At 33.0% G+C, this 17042-nt stretch overlaps 3 protein-coding genes across 6 annotated transcripts; 1 reads left to right on the top strand and 2 right to left on the bottom strand.

The window, feature by feature from the left end:
- Nucleotides 1–2133: 2133 nt before the first annotated feature.
- LOC105641005 (uncharacterized) lies at nt 2134–6610 on the bottom strand. Of its 2 annotated transcripts, none has more exons than XM_012225447.3 (3): nt 6448–6610; nt 3555–4237; nt 2134–2632 (listed from the first exon to the last, which is right to left on the bottom strand). In XM_012225447.3, the coding sequence occupies exons 2-3, from the start codon at nt 4175–4177 to the stop codon at nt 2623–2625; spliced, it is 633 nt and encodes a 210-aa protein (XP_012080837.1). In that variant the 5' UTR covers nt 4178–4237; nt 6448–6610; the 3' UTR covers nt 2134–2622. The 2 variants fall into 2 exon arrangements, with proteins under 2 accessions (XP_012080837.1, XP_012080836.1); XM_012225446.4 differs by lacking the exon at nt 6448–6610 and adding an exon at nt 6106–6260.
- LOC105641004 (uncharacterized) lies at nt 6604–9711 on the top strand. 3 transcript variants are annotated; one of them, XM_089723584.1, is made up of 5 exons: nt 6604–6739; nt 6835–6920; nt 7958–8151; nt 8243–9169; nt 9260–9711. In XM_089723584.1, exons 3-5 carry the CDS (start codon nt 7991–7993, stop codon nt 9360–9362), a joined length of 1191 nt encoding a protein of 396 aa, XP_089579710.1. In that variant the 5' UTR covers nt 6604–6739; nt 6835–6920; nt 7958–7990; the 3' UTR covers nt 9363–9711. The 3 variants fall into 3 exon arrangements, with proteins under 3 accessions (XP_089579710.1, XP_012080833.3, XP_089579711.1); XM_012225443.4 differs by lacking the exon at nt 6835–6920; XM_089723585.1 differs by lacking the exon at nt 6604–6739 and having other exon boundaries at nt 6775–6920.
- Nucleotides 9712–11263: 1552 nt separating this feature from the next.
- On the bottom strand, nt 11264–12994 carry LOC105641006 (expansin-A10). The gene is made up of 3 exons (XM_012225448.4): nt 12553–12994; nt 12132–12444; nt 11264–12013 (listed from the first exon to the last, which is right to left on the bottom strand). The coding sequence occupies exons 1-3, from the start codon at nt 12677–12679 to the stop codon at nt 11710–11712; spliced, it is 744 nt and encodes a 247-aa protein (XP_012080838.1). The 5' UTR covers nt 12680–12994; the 3' UTR covers nt 11264–11709.
- Nucleotides 12995–17042: the final 4048 nt, after the last annotated feature.

Here is a 17042-nt window from a genome sequence, read left to right as displayed (position 1 = left end):
CAAAGCAGATACCCTAAAATACTTGTACCGCTTCCATCCCTACCCCTTAAGGTGTAAAACAATATATTAATTATGAATTAGTTTCGATGGTTAACGATGGTTATTGATTTTCAGTTTTAAATTAGTATATATATATTAGTGTTTATTATAACGTGCGTTGCATATCGTTAATGTTTCGATATTACTCATTGTTTATATTTATTAATTTATTTTTATATAGCATTTAGTATGATTATAATTTTTCTCATTTATTCTCTAAATATTTATATAATGGTAAGATATGAGCGCAACAGCTTTAAATAATATTTATTATAACTGAATAATATTTTTTTAAAACTAATTTTAATATAATAGGACAACGTTAAAAGCAAAGTATATTTAATAAAATAATTATAACTGATAAAATAATAAAATTATTATTAATTATAAGTTTAGACTTCAAATTTTTTTAAAAATGATAAGGTTAGACTTAATTAGCATCGATATCTTTGATAAAAAGCATAAAAGAATTTAATTAAAAACAATCAACTAAATATTGATGAATTGGTTAATTTTTTTTAATAGTCATATTGATAGTTAATTTTAAGTGAAATTATATATTACTAACTTATAATTTAATTAAAAGATTTTATGTTTGAAATTATTATGATATAATAAATTATATTACATGGTATTTACGAAATATGGTAAGAACATAATATAAGAATTCAATTTGAGTTATTATTGGTGTTTTTAAATCTAAATTTTGTTGGATAAAAAATAAAATAAAAAATTTTAAATAGGATAAAAATATAATATAAAAATTTGTTATTAATATTTAATTTTAATTAAATCAACCACAATTTTGAACCAGATGCTTGGTTCGTTGTTAATTTTTGAGAATTATGGTAGCAAAAATTTTAATTAAAAAAAGAATTCTAAATGGCTAAAAAAGTAAAATAAAAAAAAATTATATTAGAACAATTGCATCTGTAGCAATATCTAAAGGTCACACTCAGCAATAGAATAATAATAAAAAAAAGTACAATCAGATGAAGCACTTTCCATGGCTTCGTCTTTTGCATAGACAAGCAAATAAAACTGTGATCGGGTGAATTGCAATGTTATCTAACTTTATACTTAATTTCGTAAGTTCACAAAATTTTAATTCGTTATTTTTTAATTACAGAACTTCAACGTTTGTGTGAATGGAAAGTCACTCACCGGAATACTGTTATCAGAAATACCAACGTGGTAATAGAAATAAAGTATTTTATTTTAAAAATTCATCGGAGTCACACCGAGACCAAAACTGAACCGAGAGCGTTCAAAAATCAATTCAGATTCAAAATTTATAAAATCTCGAACGGTCGGCTCACTAAATCGATCATGTCTACTGAAGGGTAAGCTAAAAATGAAGGCCATAGCAAATAAATGATAGTCAGAAGCACAATCTACATTAGTAAATCTTAAAAGAATACTTTGAAGAATAAACTAACAAATGCCATAAAAACTGAATAAATGGTTCAATTACATGAATTTCAAAGAATTAGAATCACTGATTTCTAATAATAATGCTTCATAATGATGAAATCATCAATGACCATAAATTAGCTGAATCCAAAAAGCAGAAGAAAGAGCTACATACAGTCCAACACATTCAAGGTTCAGCTCCTTCGCCCTTCGGTTTCTCGGATTGAACATCTTCTTGCCCAGACTGGCTTTCAAATTCATTTGTTCTATATATATCGCGGAGCGAATGTCTATGCTGATTGGTTATCTAAATTTACTTCTATTCAACTAGGGGTTTAACGGTTATAGATTCCGCTCTTATTGCTCTTAACTCATGACATTTCTGGTGTTAGTTATAACCGAAAATACCATAATCTCAAACATTGTAAAGGAATATACCTGAAATCAGAGATTGTCGAAGAATCTCATTTTTAAAGTCGAAGTCGATCCTCTTTATTATAAATTTTGACAAAACTCTTACCTTTTTAACGTGTAGCTGAGGTTACAAGGTGGCCGGCCTATTTTGACTAAAGTAAAATCAAGGAAAATTTCCTTTAATATCTCTTCAAGGTATCATAGCAAGTCCCCTAAGACAAACATACCCAATTGTAACCAATAACTAACAAGTAAAATACAAACCAATACTATAACTGAATAAAACTATATAAACCGATAAAAACAGAAACACACATTGTCAATTACATATCAGAACTTGCAATACTAACAAAATTATGAAATGAGGATCGAAATTGGAAGCTCAGGCACTTTTAAGAAAGCCTAAAAAACCCATAGAAAGCCAAGCAATCACATACTGCCAAATGGGAAGAAGTTGTTAAACTTGAAACCAACTTGCAACTTGCAGGTAAAACTGTAATATCTATATGAGAGGGACCGACAGCTATCAACAGTATACATTTATTCTGCTCATAACAAAACTGTTAAAAAATAAATTTCATGTATTTAATATAACTCGTGAAAGTCAAACATAGGAACCATACACGACCCCAAAATGATTGCTCAAACTGCAGCAGTAGTAGTGTGCCAAATGCTTCGATCCTGAAGAATTGACAGACCTAGGTATTGATTTAAAGTCTCTCCTTGAATGCCCAAAACCAGTTATGCAAAGTCCATTCAACTAAACCTGTTATGTTCAATAACAAATGGGAACAAACAAATAAGAACTATAAATGAGTGCAACAAACATCAATATTGCAGTTTTGTTAAATCAACTTGAAGGAATAAACAGAAATGAGGATATCATTTTCACAACATACACATCAACCAACAAAAATAGTTCATACTGTGTATTCAGCTTATGTTTTACAATAGAACCATTACTTGTCAGTCAGAGAAGAATGCCATTTTGTACGGAAGGGAGTTCACAAGTTAATCACAAAAAATCAGAATCATGAAAGCATTTGTATATAAAATAGTCCATTTCCAGTAAATATATGGGTCATCAATACTTTAGTACAACATGTTTGCTTATATTGTAGCACAACGTAGAAAGACAAATATACATACATCAAATGCATTCATTCATTAGTTTGGCACGAAGAGAAATGAAGTTCTGCTACTATAAAATGCACAAGGGACGGATCCATGATACATCAACTCTACAAAAATCACATTCTAACAGCATGAATGTAGACACCATTAAATCATAGTTCAAACAAATGTCAAAATGCATTCCAGGCATTTGTCAAATTTGGAAAATATATCTGCAAGATAATATAGCACCATTCAAGTAAATCTTAGGCACTTCAAGTTTATAAAATGCATTAAGCTAAACATGATGTCTATCTTCGTATGCAAATACTTTTGCAAGGAACACCACAACCATGCATACACACTGCATAAGTTAGCCAAATGCTCTAAGAATATTGGTAAGTATGAAATTATTTCTCCAATAAGACATACAGCATGAAGAATGAACCGACCTAAAGCAAGGGATATAAAAAAACCAATAAATACCGCAAATGATCATAGGCATTAGCCATAAACAGCAAAAGGAACACATACACAACAAATAAATAGGGAGGGCAGTCATTTATAGAACAAACCTTGGAGAACCTGCATTGATATTCCTGTGAAGAATTCGAGCACCAGCAGCATCCCCATCATCAATCAACTCTCTTAGCCCCAAATTCTCCAATTTCTCCCCCTCCTTCTCTTCCTCCTCCTCTTCCTCCTCTTCTTCCTCTTTCTTATCCACCTTACTAATCCCACCACGTCCAACTTCATTACGCTGCAATCTCTCAAAGTAATTTCCATAAATATACTCAGGAGTATACCCATTCTCTTCATCAAACAACATAATATGTCCATGCCACTCCCACACCCTATAATCTGATCCTTTCTCTTCATGAAACCCAACACATATGTGATGTTCACCAATTGTAACTGCCTGGCCTGAGTTAGGTTTCAACGAATCAGTCTTACCCGAGAGAATTAGCCGAATAATTTCCTTCTCAAGCTTCGATTCTTCTTTGGATAGTTGAGTTCTAGTATCAAAGATGTCTTCATCTGAGTTATCAGAGAAAGTGTTGGCACGGTCAAAGAGGAGGTCCTCAAGAGACTCAGAGAGGAAGGGGTTATATGTAGCATTTGGAGGGCGGATTTGGAGGCGGCCCATTAGCGTTTGGAGCATGAGATTGTCAAAGTTGGAGTTGCTGAATGAGCCCATTGCGATTGAGATTTAGTTTTTGGCTTTGACGATCACAAAACAATAGAATCCAATACTGATCTGCAAAAAGAAGCCATATTGAATAGATATTTGATAAGAGGATGAAAATACACAAACAAGTCTCAAAACTTATATTAAGCTGCCTTTCCACAAATAATTTAATCCTCATGCATATTGTACATTTTCCTTTAGAGCAAAATGCCTAGTTAATTGGTATAGTGAAAAAGGACAGTTGCAACCAAAGATAAACCATCAAAATAAGAAAATTTAGAAGAAAATGATAAAACAACATAAACAAGTTTCAAAACTTTTATTTCACAGATATTTATCTTTAGTTCTTCCATGCATAACAAATATTTTCCTTTAAAGCAAAACGCCCAGTAAAAGAGAGGACAAATAAAGAAAGCAGCAGAAATAACACAAATAAATAGTTTTTTTTTACTCTCCACATGCAAAACAAATTGCTCTATCATCAAGCCACTTGATTCTGAATTTCTTAATTAAGGAAACCACAGCATCTGTGAACAGATAAGAACAGAATACTAAAAGTCCTAGTTTTATTATAAAAAAAAAAATAAATACCCTAAAAATATCAAATTAAAACAGATTTGAATTATAAAATCTAGTTATATCAAAATTTATTGAAACGAGAAAACTCAAAAAAAAAAAAAGAAAAAAAAAAGAAAAAAAAGAAAGGGAACAGCAGCCAGTCACAAAGTGAAAAGCAAAAGCAAAACTGGTAGAAAGAAGAAAGGAGAGAAATGGCTAAAGAGGATGAATTCTTGATTACTTTCATGAGCCATTATCTTTTTTTATTTATCATAATTACTAATTTATTCTTACCATTCATAGAAAATTAGAAATCATGTCTGAGATTGCTTTTCAATATACCATATACAGCAGCCATCAAACAACTAAATCATTACAAGAATATAACAAATTGATCTGATATGGCTTAAAGCTCTTTGGTTTTGATTAAAGCATATATATTCATGCTTAGAGGCATCAAAAACGGACAAAGTTTCATATTCTGCCATTTAACTTAATTTTCTCAACGCTTGATCAAATTCTCTAGTTACATTAACAGGATTTTTAAACTCTTAATTAAGTTTAAAATGCCTAATTAAAAAATTCTAATCTAAAATGTATGCTGCAAGTTGGCATCCATAGTCACATTAAAACAAAACTTGCTTATTAAAGATTAAGATTATACCTGAAAAATGGATTTCCATTCAAATATGAATCACAAAAACCTACAAAGTTGTTTACAAAAGAATAACAAAAGCCAGCTCTCATTCAATCAAAAGTAACCTAACACACCACATGATCAAATAGGCCAAAAACCACAAACTTTCAAACGCAAAAGCACCTTAACAAATAGCACACAGTAAATTGATCATGACCTAAACCCCAGAACCCAGAAAAAAATGCTACTTTTTTACACCATCAGATGTTAAATCCCAAACAAACATGAACAATAGTACCCGAATCCGTCCCTCCCAAATCCGTTTAGTATTACCCGCATATTGGCCGAACCGTTCAATCACAAATTCATCTCGCTATCTCTACACAATCTTAATCATTATTAACAAACCAAACTTTGAACTAACAAATCAAACTTTGAATTAACAACCAAACATGTCAGATTTCACTCATATAGCCACGAATTGGCTTATATTCACCATCCTTTTGCCTTTTAATATATATATTTTCAACAAATTAAACACGCACAAAACCCCTAAATGAAAAAATAAAACAATAAACATATATCTCCCGGCTGAACCCACAAATTAATTCAACAAGTCCTCCTCTTTGTCTGTCTATATGTATTTATATAAAAAAAAAGAACAAAGAAAAAGGAAATGGAACGAAGGAAAACGAAAAAAAAAAAATGAGAACGAAATAAAAGAAAACATCAAGAGTGGAACCTGTTAGTGGTACTACGGTTGAAGAGCACCACTGCTGCGGAGGCGACGGCAAAGAAAGGAAGCGACGGGAAGGTATAAAGAAAGAAGACTGTGAGTGTGACTGTAAAAGGAGAGAATGAGCGGCGCAGGGACAGGGAGAAGAATACGCTTGAGTTGAGACATGAGAGGGCTTTTGTTTTGTTTGTATCATTGAAAAGCAATCCTAAACTAAAACGACGTAGTTTTATTTGTGGATTTCATTTACAGAATAGCAAAGAAAACAACGAAACAGAAAGTATTTATTTTCTTCTTTTTTTCCATTGAACATTGAAAGAGAAAGAAGAAAGAGAGAGGAGATCGTACCGCGCAAAGAAGAACTTGATTGATTGAGAAATTGTCTTATCGAAAGTAAATTTGATCAGTTTATAGTTGTTTCTGCTCCTGTTGCTTTTGTATCAACGACTCTCTCTCTCTCTCTCTCTCTAGTGAGCTAAAACCCACTTTTGTTTGTAAATACAGGCAGTTCTTTGTGTTGTGCCCAACAATAAAGCCCACAGAAGCTCGAATACGTTAAGATGCAACCTCAGTCCAGTTCAGTTTTGTCATGTGTAACCTCGTCCATTGGTTATTGTTTTTTAGAGTGGCTAAACGACAGGTAATCTCTACTCTCTTCTCTCTGCCACTATTCCCCTCTTTGCTCTCATCTGAATATATTAAATAACTAATCTCTTCCATCTTTCTAACCCTAAGAACTTCCATCACCATCCATTCACCTTTTCCTCTCTACTGCCTCGTTAATGGCTTCTCCAGTGGCCTAATTGAGCTATAGTGGTCAGGTACCTATAACCTATTTCTTTTTCTTTTGACGGAAAACCCATTTCCTTAATTTGATTTCTCTAGTTGTATTGATGTTGGATTTTGATTTTTAGCGACTGTTCTGGCTTTTTTCCCTGTTATTAGAGGTGCTTTGACTATATTTTAATTTGGTGTGTTTGACAGGTTATTTTGTAAGTTTGTATTGTTATTTTCTTATGTCTCTTGTGTTTTGTCCAATGCAGAATTTGTATTGTATTGGATCTATTGATAGTTGTTTGTTTCTCTTGTGTCTGTGTGTTTTTTTTAGCTGAATTTCTAATCACTGCCTCCTCTAATTGAGCATCTGCGTTTGATCCTGCCACTGTTGATAATTTAAGCTTGCAAGAAAGCTGTGGTTGGAAGCATATTTTTGTTTTCTACAATATCACTTATTATTTCTTGAATTTCTTCTTTCTCAATATCCATTTTTTTTTAATCTCTATTTGATTTGTCACCTGTTCTTTTATCCTAGCTTCAAGTTCCTCCAGCCAAAATAAAAGCTTTATACAATTTTATTACATAAAATTTTACTGTCTCCACAAAGAATGGCTGAGTTTTTTTTGGCAAATTTCTAATCTCCGTCTAAACCATATATTTTTGCCTTCTTATATATAGCCCCGCACTATTTATTCACATTAACCATTTCTAATTTCGAATCTCTGTCTAAACCATCAACTTAAAAAAACTTATCATTTGGCCAATGGATTAGCGATTAACTTATTCCTGTAAAATTTATTCATCCTTGAGTGCTAGCAAGAGATGCTTTAGACAGTGTTTGGTATGAGTAAACATGAAATAATTTTGCTTCTTCTAATCTCTGTGATGGATATTCAAAGCAGGTTCTCTTTGCTAGTTATTTCTCTCTCACTCTCTCTATCTTTTAATGTTCACTTGTTGAGTTAATAAACAACTGCAATATTTAGTAATTCTCTACTCTGTCTTGTAACTTTACTTCAAGCAATGTATTGTACTACCAGTTCTAATTCAATGATGTATGAGTTCTCTTCTTTTTCTTTAGTAAGCTTCACATATAAGTTGGTAAGTGCAAATTATGGATCAAGCAGAGCCAGGCTGCAGTGGAGCAGAAGCAGTGTTAAATCTTCAACCCAACTCTTCAATTGCTATTGCTTATCACCCTCTCTTTGGTACTCATGATGATATGGTGCTCCTTGAGCTTGACGAGAAACTCCTTCCTGAGGTACTTCAACAAAGGTAATCTAAAATCTGATGTCATTTTAGGAATTCATTTAATATCACTTCTCTTTGGCCTCTAGTCATTCAATTTAAGGCTTTGATCTTGTAGGGTTACTTTAAGAGGTCAACCGGATGAAGACGCAGTTCTTTGCACTCAGTCGAAAACTTACGCCATAAAGTTTGTTGGAACTTCTAATTCTTCTTTCCTTATACCCCCATCAGATCAATTTGCACTGTCAGAAAGTTCACTAGATTGCAATGGCAAATTTCATGACCAGCAACTTCTTGCACCTGTCATTAAGGTTGCACCTGGTAACATGGAACTCGTTGAAGTTTCTCCAAAGCTTGATAAGCTCAAGTTGCTTCTCTTACAGAATCCCCTCAGGTCTGAGGAGGTCCTAGAAACGCAGGATTTGGATGTGGATAAAAATACAACTGGATTGTATAGATGGGATGATCTTGTCGACAGAGTTCAGGCGAGCAATGATGAACTGAGAACTAGTTTGTTAGCTCTTTCAGCTGTAGAGATTGATGGTTATTGGAGAGTTGTCGATGAGAAGTACATGGACATCATTCTAAGGATGCTTTTGCACAATTTGGTATTGAATGACTGGTCATTAGATGCACTTAATGAAGGTGAAGTTGTGAGTGTGCTAGCTTCTGATGGATTTCCGCCCAAGCTTGCCCGCCATTGTTTGGATGTTTATGGTAGCAAGATTGATGGCGTTGTGGGCACAAGTAACATGTGGAAGTTGGATGAAAGGCGAGTATGTGTGCATTTTGCAAGAGAGATTTTGAAAGCGGGGAAAAAGAAGATGGAAAATTTTATGGGAGAATGGTTGAAAGAGATTCCAGATGGTATGCAGGCAAGTTTTGATATGTTGGAAGGTGAGGTTTTGACAGAGAAACTTGGTGTTGACATCTGGGTTCGAGCATTCAGTGTTTCTTCATTGCCGTCGACTCCAGCTGAGCGCTTCCTCATGCTCTTTAGGGAGCGGGCAAAATGGGAGTGGAAAGATTTACACCCATACATCAGGTTTTGTTCTGTTTGATTTTTATGTTTTCCCTTTATTCTTGACATGATCTTAGAATGTTGTTAATTGTTGTTTGTGGAATTATTCTTCAGGGATCTAAAGGTACCTGGTCTTTCTTCTGAAGCTTTGTTGCTCAAATACACAAGAAGATCGCAACCGAGCCCTGATGCGGAACCTACTTTTAGTGCCAGATAGTGCCAAATGGTGCCCTTGCTGGTTTTTTAAGGCACTTTGCAACCTAATAAGTGAATTATTTCAAGTGGTTTAGGTTGTGCATACTTTTATTTGTTATATATGAGATCTGTTCGGTCATACAATCTAGGAAACTGAAGCGAGAGTGTAAGCACATTTGTTATGTGATTAGTGTTGCTTCAGTATCAATTGAAGCTGTAACAGTTGCTTAAGTCTCTCGCTAAGCTTGTTAGTTTCATCGAAGGAGACAGTAGAAGTGCTTCCTGGACCCATTAGTTCTTACTAATTTTTCCTTTTTGCTGTAACGAGTTGTTTCTTTCCTGTTAAGATTGAATGCGATTATTTTTTTAAATTAGTACAGCCGAAGCAATAGTGCAATTTAAAGCACGGTTGAAAATCTAAATTAATGGTCACATCTTTTAGTAAATGTTAAACCAATGCGTTGATTGAGCATGGCCACGGTTCCGGAACCGCTGGTTCCGGTTCCAAATTTTTTGGAACCGGAACTGAACCGAAAATTTTCGATTTCGGTTCCGGTTCTTTAACGGTTCCAAAACCGACGGTTTTGATCGGTTTTCGACCGGTTTTTCGGCAAATCGCATACTTTTAAATTTTAAATTTTGAAGAACGGTTTTCAAATTTTAAAAATTTATGAAAATTATTTCTAAAAAAAATACACTTAAAAATTTAAAAAATGCTTTAATTAAATTTTTTTTTTTTTAAAAAAGACTTGAACTTAATTATTTTTTTAAAAAATTTATTTTTTGTTTAAAAAAGTTGGAACATTTTTTTTTTTTTAAAAAAAAGGGCTTCCTCTTGGGGTTTAGAGGAATTAAAACTCACGTAATTCTTACTTACCTTGTACCAATTTCACCTCTTTTACCTTATTTGCTATTTCCACTATCGGTTGATGTTCCCGTTGAGGACCCATCGTAAAAATCATATAAATCTTCATTTTCTTTAGATTTTCTTGTTCTCTTAATTCGGACTTGCTCCAATCATCCACGCATGATTGTGCTTCTAGTGAATCGGGTGTTATACGAGGTCTTGATTCATCAAGTATGTTTCCTCCACTAAAAGCTTATTCAACCGCAACAGTGGAGACCGGAGCTGCTAAAACTTGTTTTGCAATTAAAGAAAGTATTGGAAATGTATTGGCATGACAACTCCACCAATCTAAAATTGGAAAATTATTATCTGCATAATTATCACCAAACTCAAAGAAGTGATTAGATAATTATCAAATTCAGAAAAAGAACCAGATTCCCTTTGTCTCTTTTATCTTTATAGTAAAACCCGTTATATTTATATATATGTCATAAATAGGTGACTATGATATGACACACATATATACACGTGCCATAACCTATGACACAAACTCGTTCAAGGCGATACAAATCCGTTTATGGCAAATTGTATTCGCGTATCATATCCCATTTTGACACCCCACTTAATACTATGTTAATAGAGACCAACTGTACTATAAAGAAGGGGATAATATTGCCCCCTTCTCTTGCAGTGGAAATTTTTTTTTTTTTTTTCCTTTAATAACAAAGAGGTGAGTCTTCGTGGATGAGAAAATTTAACAACCTTTTAACCATCTTGCCCACTATCTCCTTTGTATAATATTCATTTAGCCCCTTACTTTTAGATCCTGCTTTGTCTCTGTACATGAGAATACTTGAATTCAACTATTAGGCATTAAGCTATAAATATCCTAAATCTTTATGCTTCATTGCATACAGAGGAAGGAAAAGCAGAGTATAAATTAAATTAATAACGAAACTAATTATGTTAGAACAAGAAAAAAAATATTTTATTTTATTTGAATACTTTAAATTAATGGATTTAGTTTAACTCGATCAATTTTACTGTATCATACTCAACTTAAATTATAACAAGAGTGATATGGAATATTTATTTTTATTATTTAATATATTGTAGTACATAATACAAACTTAAAAGCCGTATACAAAGTTTACAAACAACTTGTTATACTCGACTCAATTCTGCCATTGCAAAAGGAAAAACATAATTGCACTTTGAGACCTATAAGTGTTAAACAAGACATTAGGCATACTAATTAAGCAAAACCCAGCTGTTTTTAGGGATCCAATAAACAAGGGAAAAAAGGTGAAGACCCCCTAACCTAAACTCACTAGAGCTTTTCTACCATTTTTAGCAGAAGCTCTCTACACTGAACTTGTTGTAAGTCAGACATGGAGGCCATTTTAGAAAAAGAGAAAAACACAGCCCCATATCTCTCTCTCTATATATATAATATGTACTAGTTAATATAGAAAAAGTAGAGGAAATTTGTGTTAAAAAGGGTGATTTTGGTTAGAGAAAATTAGAACTGCCCTCCATTGTAGGTTTGGCCAAAAGCCCAATTAGAAGGAGCCACATTGTTGGAGACCACAGTATGGCCATCACTTGTAGTGACCTTAAAGGAGAGGGATTGACCATTTAAGTAAGAGTTGCTCTGCCAGTTCTGACCCCAGTTTCTGGACATGGCCTGCCAATTTGTTTTAGAGCCTTTTATAGACACAGCAACTACATTACCAGCTCCACCCACATTCGTTATCAACACAAGATTAAAGTAGGAGTGCCCATTTATCGTGAATCTGATTCCACCTGTCTTCCTGCAAGGTACCCTGCATAATCGTTGACGTTAAGTTTAAATGGTTGTTCGGCAAAATTAACTGTTTAAAATACTAAAAGCTACTTCAAAAACTGTTGCCGAGGACAACCTAAATAGACAATATATAATACCTTCTATATTGAACAGGAACTATTCCAGCTCTGTACTGAGCAATGCGTTGGAAAACAGGCTGAGAAAGATCAAAATGCTGCAAGGGAGGGTTACACCACCCTCCATTATTGTTAGGAAGAGCAAAATTTGGTGGGCAAAAATTAGTAGCAGAGACCATAATAGACCCAGGTAAGCACCATCTTTTGTCATTCACACATTTAATCTCAAAGCAAGCTCCACAGCTCGACCCACTGTTGAAAAGAGCAGTACTTAATGCAGCCGTGTTTGTTCCATAACCCTGACTGTACAGATTCCCATACCCACAAGCCCCACCTGCAAGAAACAAAAAGACCCAAAATTTTATATTTTGACTAAAGAGAATAGAAATTTTTTTTAATGAACCAAAAACAAAAAGAGTTCATTTTGGTGGGTTTTTCTTACCCATTGTCCCTGATGCATCACCTCCTCCATAGAAAGTAGCATGAGCATTAGTCCATCCAGTTCCATAACCCTTAACTGTCCTTAAAATTGTGAGAAAAGCCAGAATGGTGTATGCAATCAAATCCATTTCCTGGCAATAAAGAAAAGAAAAGAAAAGAAAAGAAACACTTTTGAGTGAAGAAACCTAAACTGGATTGAAGGCAAAGAAAGAATGTGATAAAGAAGTCAAGGAATTGAGTTGTTTATATAGATGGGAATGCAGAGATGGTTAAAAAATTATTAGGAAACATATATGGCCCAAATAATAGAAAATGGAAACTTTTGGAAGAATCTTAACAGCTAACTGAAACTGAGCAATTAGAAGTGCACATTCAACTGAAAAAAGTAACTTTGACCTCTATCTTTTCGAAAACCAAGTGAGATATAACTTGAAACCTATTAAACAAATGCAAGTCTTTTTGCTGTGAAAGAAACAAAGAAGAATTTTATTTAGTAACACTAGTGGAAGTTATACTTCACATTCAATTTGGGTGGCACATGCAATGCAAAGCACCCACTACCCTAAGAATATAAATTAAATATAAATTAATTTGGATGGAGTAGAAAAATGTAATTTTTGGAAAAGCGTATAAAATGCTTGTATTTTGTTTTTATTTTTAATTCTACTTTTTGAAAAGTAGATCATCCAAAGAAAGCAATTTCTTTAGAAACGACAAAGAAAGTTATTTCTTTAGGGATCAGTAAAGTTACACTTTTTCAGTTAAGTGCAATGAATTTACCGATTTGTCCTGTTATTTAAATATACTTAAACTTATATTATGAATATTATTGCTTTTGTAAATTGAGAGTATTTTACTTTTCATGGAATTGATTTGTATACCAAATACTATCAAATTACTTCTTGGAAAATAGATTATTTTGAACCGAACGAAGTGTTGCCGGCCTCTAATATTATTTTATGTGACGGTTTATAGTTATAAAGTGATTAACTGAATATCATGGGAGAGCAGAACAGATTCTGGAATAAATGCAGTTCTCTTCTCCTATGGACCAAAGACAAAAGAGGTAGACTTTTTGGCATGCTATTCTAAGATTCTGTAGCCAAGAGGAAGAGTTTGAAATTCCAAGCTTTCATTTTCTCAATTTCATAGCTTAATGCAAACTCATGTCTTTTGCTCCCTTAAGTTATATTAGGGATAGAATCTTTTTGCAAAGTTTTATCACCATTGGCTTCACCTTTTGACCTATTATTTAACCTTTCTCTAAGTAAGCATTTTGAAATTTTTATTTTTATTTAATTCTATGGTGGGAGATTTTTTTTATAATAAATATTTTTTTTATCAGGGGAGACGTGGCCTCACTTTAACTTTAATGAAAAAAAAAATTTAATAATTGAACGGGATTAATTTAGTGAGAAAGCAGAAAAAAAAATTCTCTCTTAATTTCTTTATCTTGCTTTTTTTTTTTTTTTGAAAAAATATTTCTTTATTATGCTTGGTCATGGGGTCCTTATCCTATCCAAGTTGGACACTTAGTACTTGTTTGTACAATAAGAGTCTATCAAATATATTTATTGATTTTTTTCTAAAAAAAATTATTGATTGAATGATAATATATTGTTTGAATTAATTTTTAGAGATTATGATAGCGTTTCAATTCTTTGTATCGGTCTTTGTTGCGGAGCTGAGTTCGAAAGGAGCTTTGGGAAAGTCCCCAACTGGTTTGGTTTTTACCGACCAACTGCCGAAATGCCCTTGCTTGGGTCAGCTCTTCGGAGGTTTATGAAAAGTTAACTCATATAATGTTTAATTTTCAGTGTTTTATGAAAAAAAACTCAAACAGTTAACAGCTAAACAATATTAAAACAACTATCAAATTAACTAATTTCACCGAATATACTCTAAGTGGTTGGTGTAACTCTTACAAGAAGTGGTTTTTTTTTTTTTTTTTTTTTCTTTGACATATACAATTGTACCACACACATGTTGGGAATCCACCTGTGTCTTTAGAGTCTTGACACATCTTCTATCTTTTATTTTTTTATTTTTAGAGGTTGACATGCCATTTCTAAGGAAGGAATCTAATGGGTTAATATAATTTTTATTTTTGGGTGAAGATTAAAAGGTTGAGCATGAAATTTGACTGCCTCAAATTGAGGATCTTATGGATTAGATCGAAGTGCTTTGCATGTGCAAACAATTAAATAATAATCAAAACAATGCTATTATTTCCTTATCCTTTATTTCCTTTGCCTTTGTAAAACATCTTAGCTGTATCCACAAGTGATAATTAAGCTCGATTCGTACTGTTATTAAAACCTGCTCAGTCCGGCAATTCTACTCGAAAACGGGTCAATCAGACTCAAAGTCAATTCAACCATGTATTTGAAATATTTAAGAAACAGACAAATTGATTTTAATTTGATTGGTCTTTTTACTTCTCGTAGAAGATAGAAAAAGTGAGAGGTTTCGAATTCGAGTCATTTCCACTACAAAAGCTGTATGTAACCCATAATATTATTTCGATCTATTGAACCTCTCATATATCTAAAAAAAATATTTAAAAAAGATAATACATTGATTAAATATTGATTGAGCAGATCAACCTACACAATAGAATCAACTCAAAGTGCTTCTATTTTCTACTTAAAAACTTTTTTGAGGATAATTCAGCTTGTACTGTGGCTAGGGGTGGCCAAAATTCGATTTTCGGAACCAGAACCATCGGTTTCGAACCGGTGGGAACTGGAACCGGAATCAATGGGAACCGAAACCGGAACTGGAATCGGTCCAAACAGGTTCGGTTTCTATTCCACCAGTTTTGGAACCGTGAACCGGTGGTTCCAGCTCCAGTCGGAACCGATTGTTCTAGTTCCATCTGAAACCAGGTTGAACCATCCAAAACCGGTCGGAACCGGTCTAAAACCAACCTGAACCTTCGAAAAATCGATCAGAGAACCGGCCGGAACTGTCAATTTTGGAACCACTGAGGAACCGGAACCGTACGGTTCCAAACCGTAACCAAAACAGTTATTTTTCGGTTCGATTCTGGTTTCAAATTTTTTAGAACTGGAACCGGCGGTTTCAGAACCGTGGCCACCCCTAACTGTGGCAATATTTTACATATAGAAATGGAAATGCAAAAATTCACCTTTTGGAGTTTCCGTACATCATAGTTTTTAATTTTATGTTATATATATATATATATAGAGAGAGAGAGAGAGAGAGAGAGAGAGAGAGAGAGAGAGAGAGATGAATTGCATTGGAAGGAAGCACTGATTATCATTTGGTGCTGAGAATTAGAAGGGAAAATGCAAATGCGTCGTGTTATGATCCTGAGAATAAGCAAAATTGCATTTGAGTCATGTGCAATTAATGACAATAACTTCAACTTGTACACCACTTCATTTTTGAATTAAAGAAAAAAAAGTGAATAAATATAAAATACTCCAATTGAGTAATCATGAGTTTAAGAGTATTTTCTGTAAAATTAAATGTTTTGGTAACTGTTAGCTGTTTTAATAACTTTTCATGAAACATTAAGCTAAACGTTACATGAGTTAACTTTTCATAAAACGCTATTCTAATCTTTAAAGTTAGTCAAACGATATGTTACTAAACAACTTTTTAGTTAGAGTTTAGCGTTTTGACCAGTTAAAATGCTTAAAACACTTAAAAAGCTATTGCCAACCAACAATCTAAGAGTGTTTAAAATAGTTTTTACTTGAATTATAGGGCTTAAACTAGTCATTATCCCGCACTTCGCACCTGGATAAAAATAAAATTGATTGACGTTTTAGGTAAAATCTGCATAAATAATGGTACCAATTAATCCTTATTTTACATTCAAATAATATATGTATTTTTTTTCATTTTTTCTATTGAAGAAAAATACAATTTAAATGTCAATCAGGTGATGATTTGATTGGTCTTCTCACTTATGTGAAGAGTGAAAGGTCTCGAGTTCGAATCATCTCAAATTGTTTTCACCAATTCGATAAACCAAGGGGAGGATACCCTTGTTGTGTAGACCGCAATATTATTCGGCCCTTAAAAGCCTACAATAAATTAAAATAAAAAATAATTGGGAAAAATGATAACATTTTCCTGCCAGTCTAAAAGTATTATTTTCTCAACCTTTTTTTGCTCAATTGGTAAACTTCAAATAACCTTTTGCTTTAGAATTCAAGTATCATCAATAACATCTCAAACAATATTGACGTGCATATAATTACAAATTAATAGATATGACCATCAGGGACGTACCTAGAAAATTGATTAAGGGGCCAATTATAAATTAAAAAATATTATTAAAGTGAATAAAAAAGTCTAAAAATCTATTGAAAAAAATTTATTTATATTGACTTTATAACCTATTCTGTTTTTGAGAAGATTTTAGAGAAAATGCACTAAAATTTTCAATAGACTTTGAATAATATTCACCAAATTGGTGATAACCTACGTCTTTATGAGAGGTAAAAAGACCAATCA

Source organism: Jatropha curcas, chromosome 7 (genome assembly GCF_041381405.1).
Source record: "Jatropha curcas cultivar XTBG-Jc1 chromosome 7, XTBG_Jcur_1.0, whole genome shotgun sequence".
In the NCBI taxonomy this organism is placed as follows: domain Eukaryota; kingdom Viridiplantae; phylum Streptophyta; class Magnoliopsida; order Malpighiales; family Euphorbiaceae; genus Jatropha; species Jatropha curcas.
The sequence above is the reverse complement of the archived record's forward strand: the minus strand, read 5'-3'. Positions and strand labels throughout refer to the sequence as shown.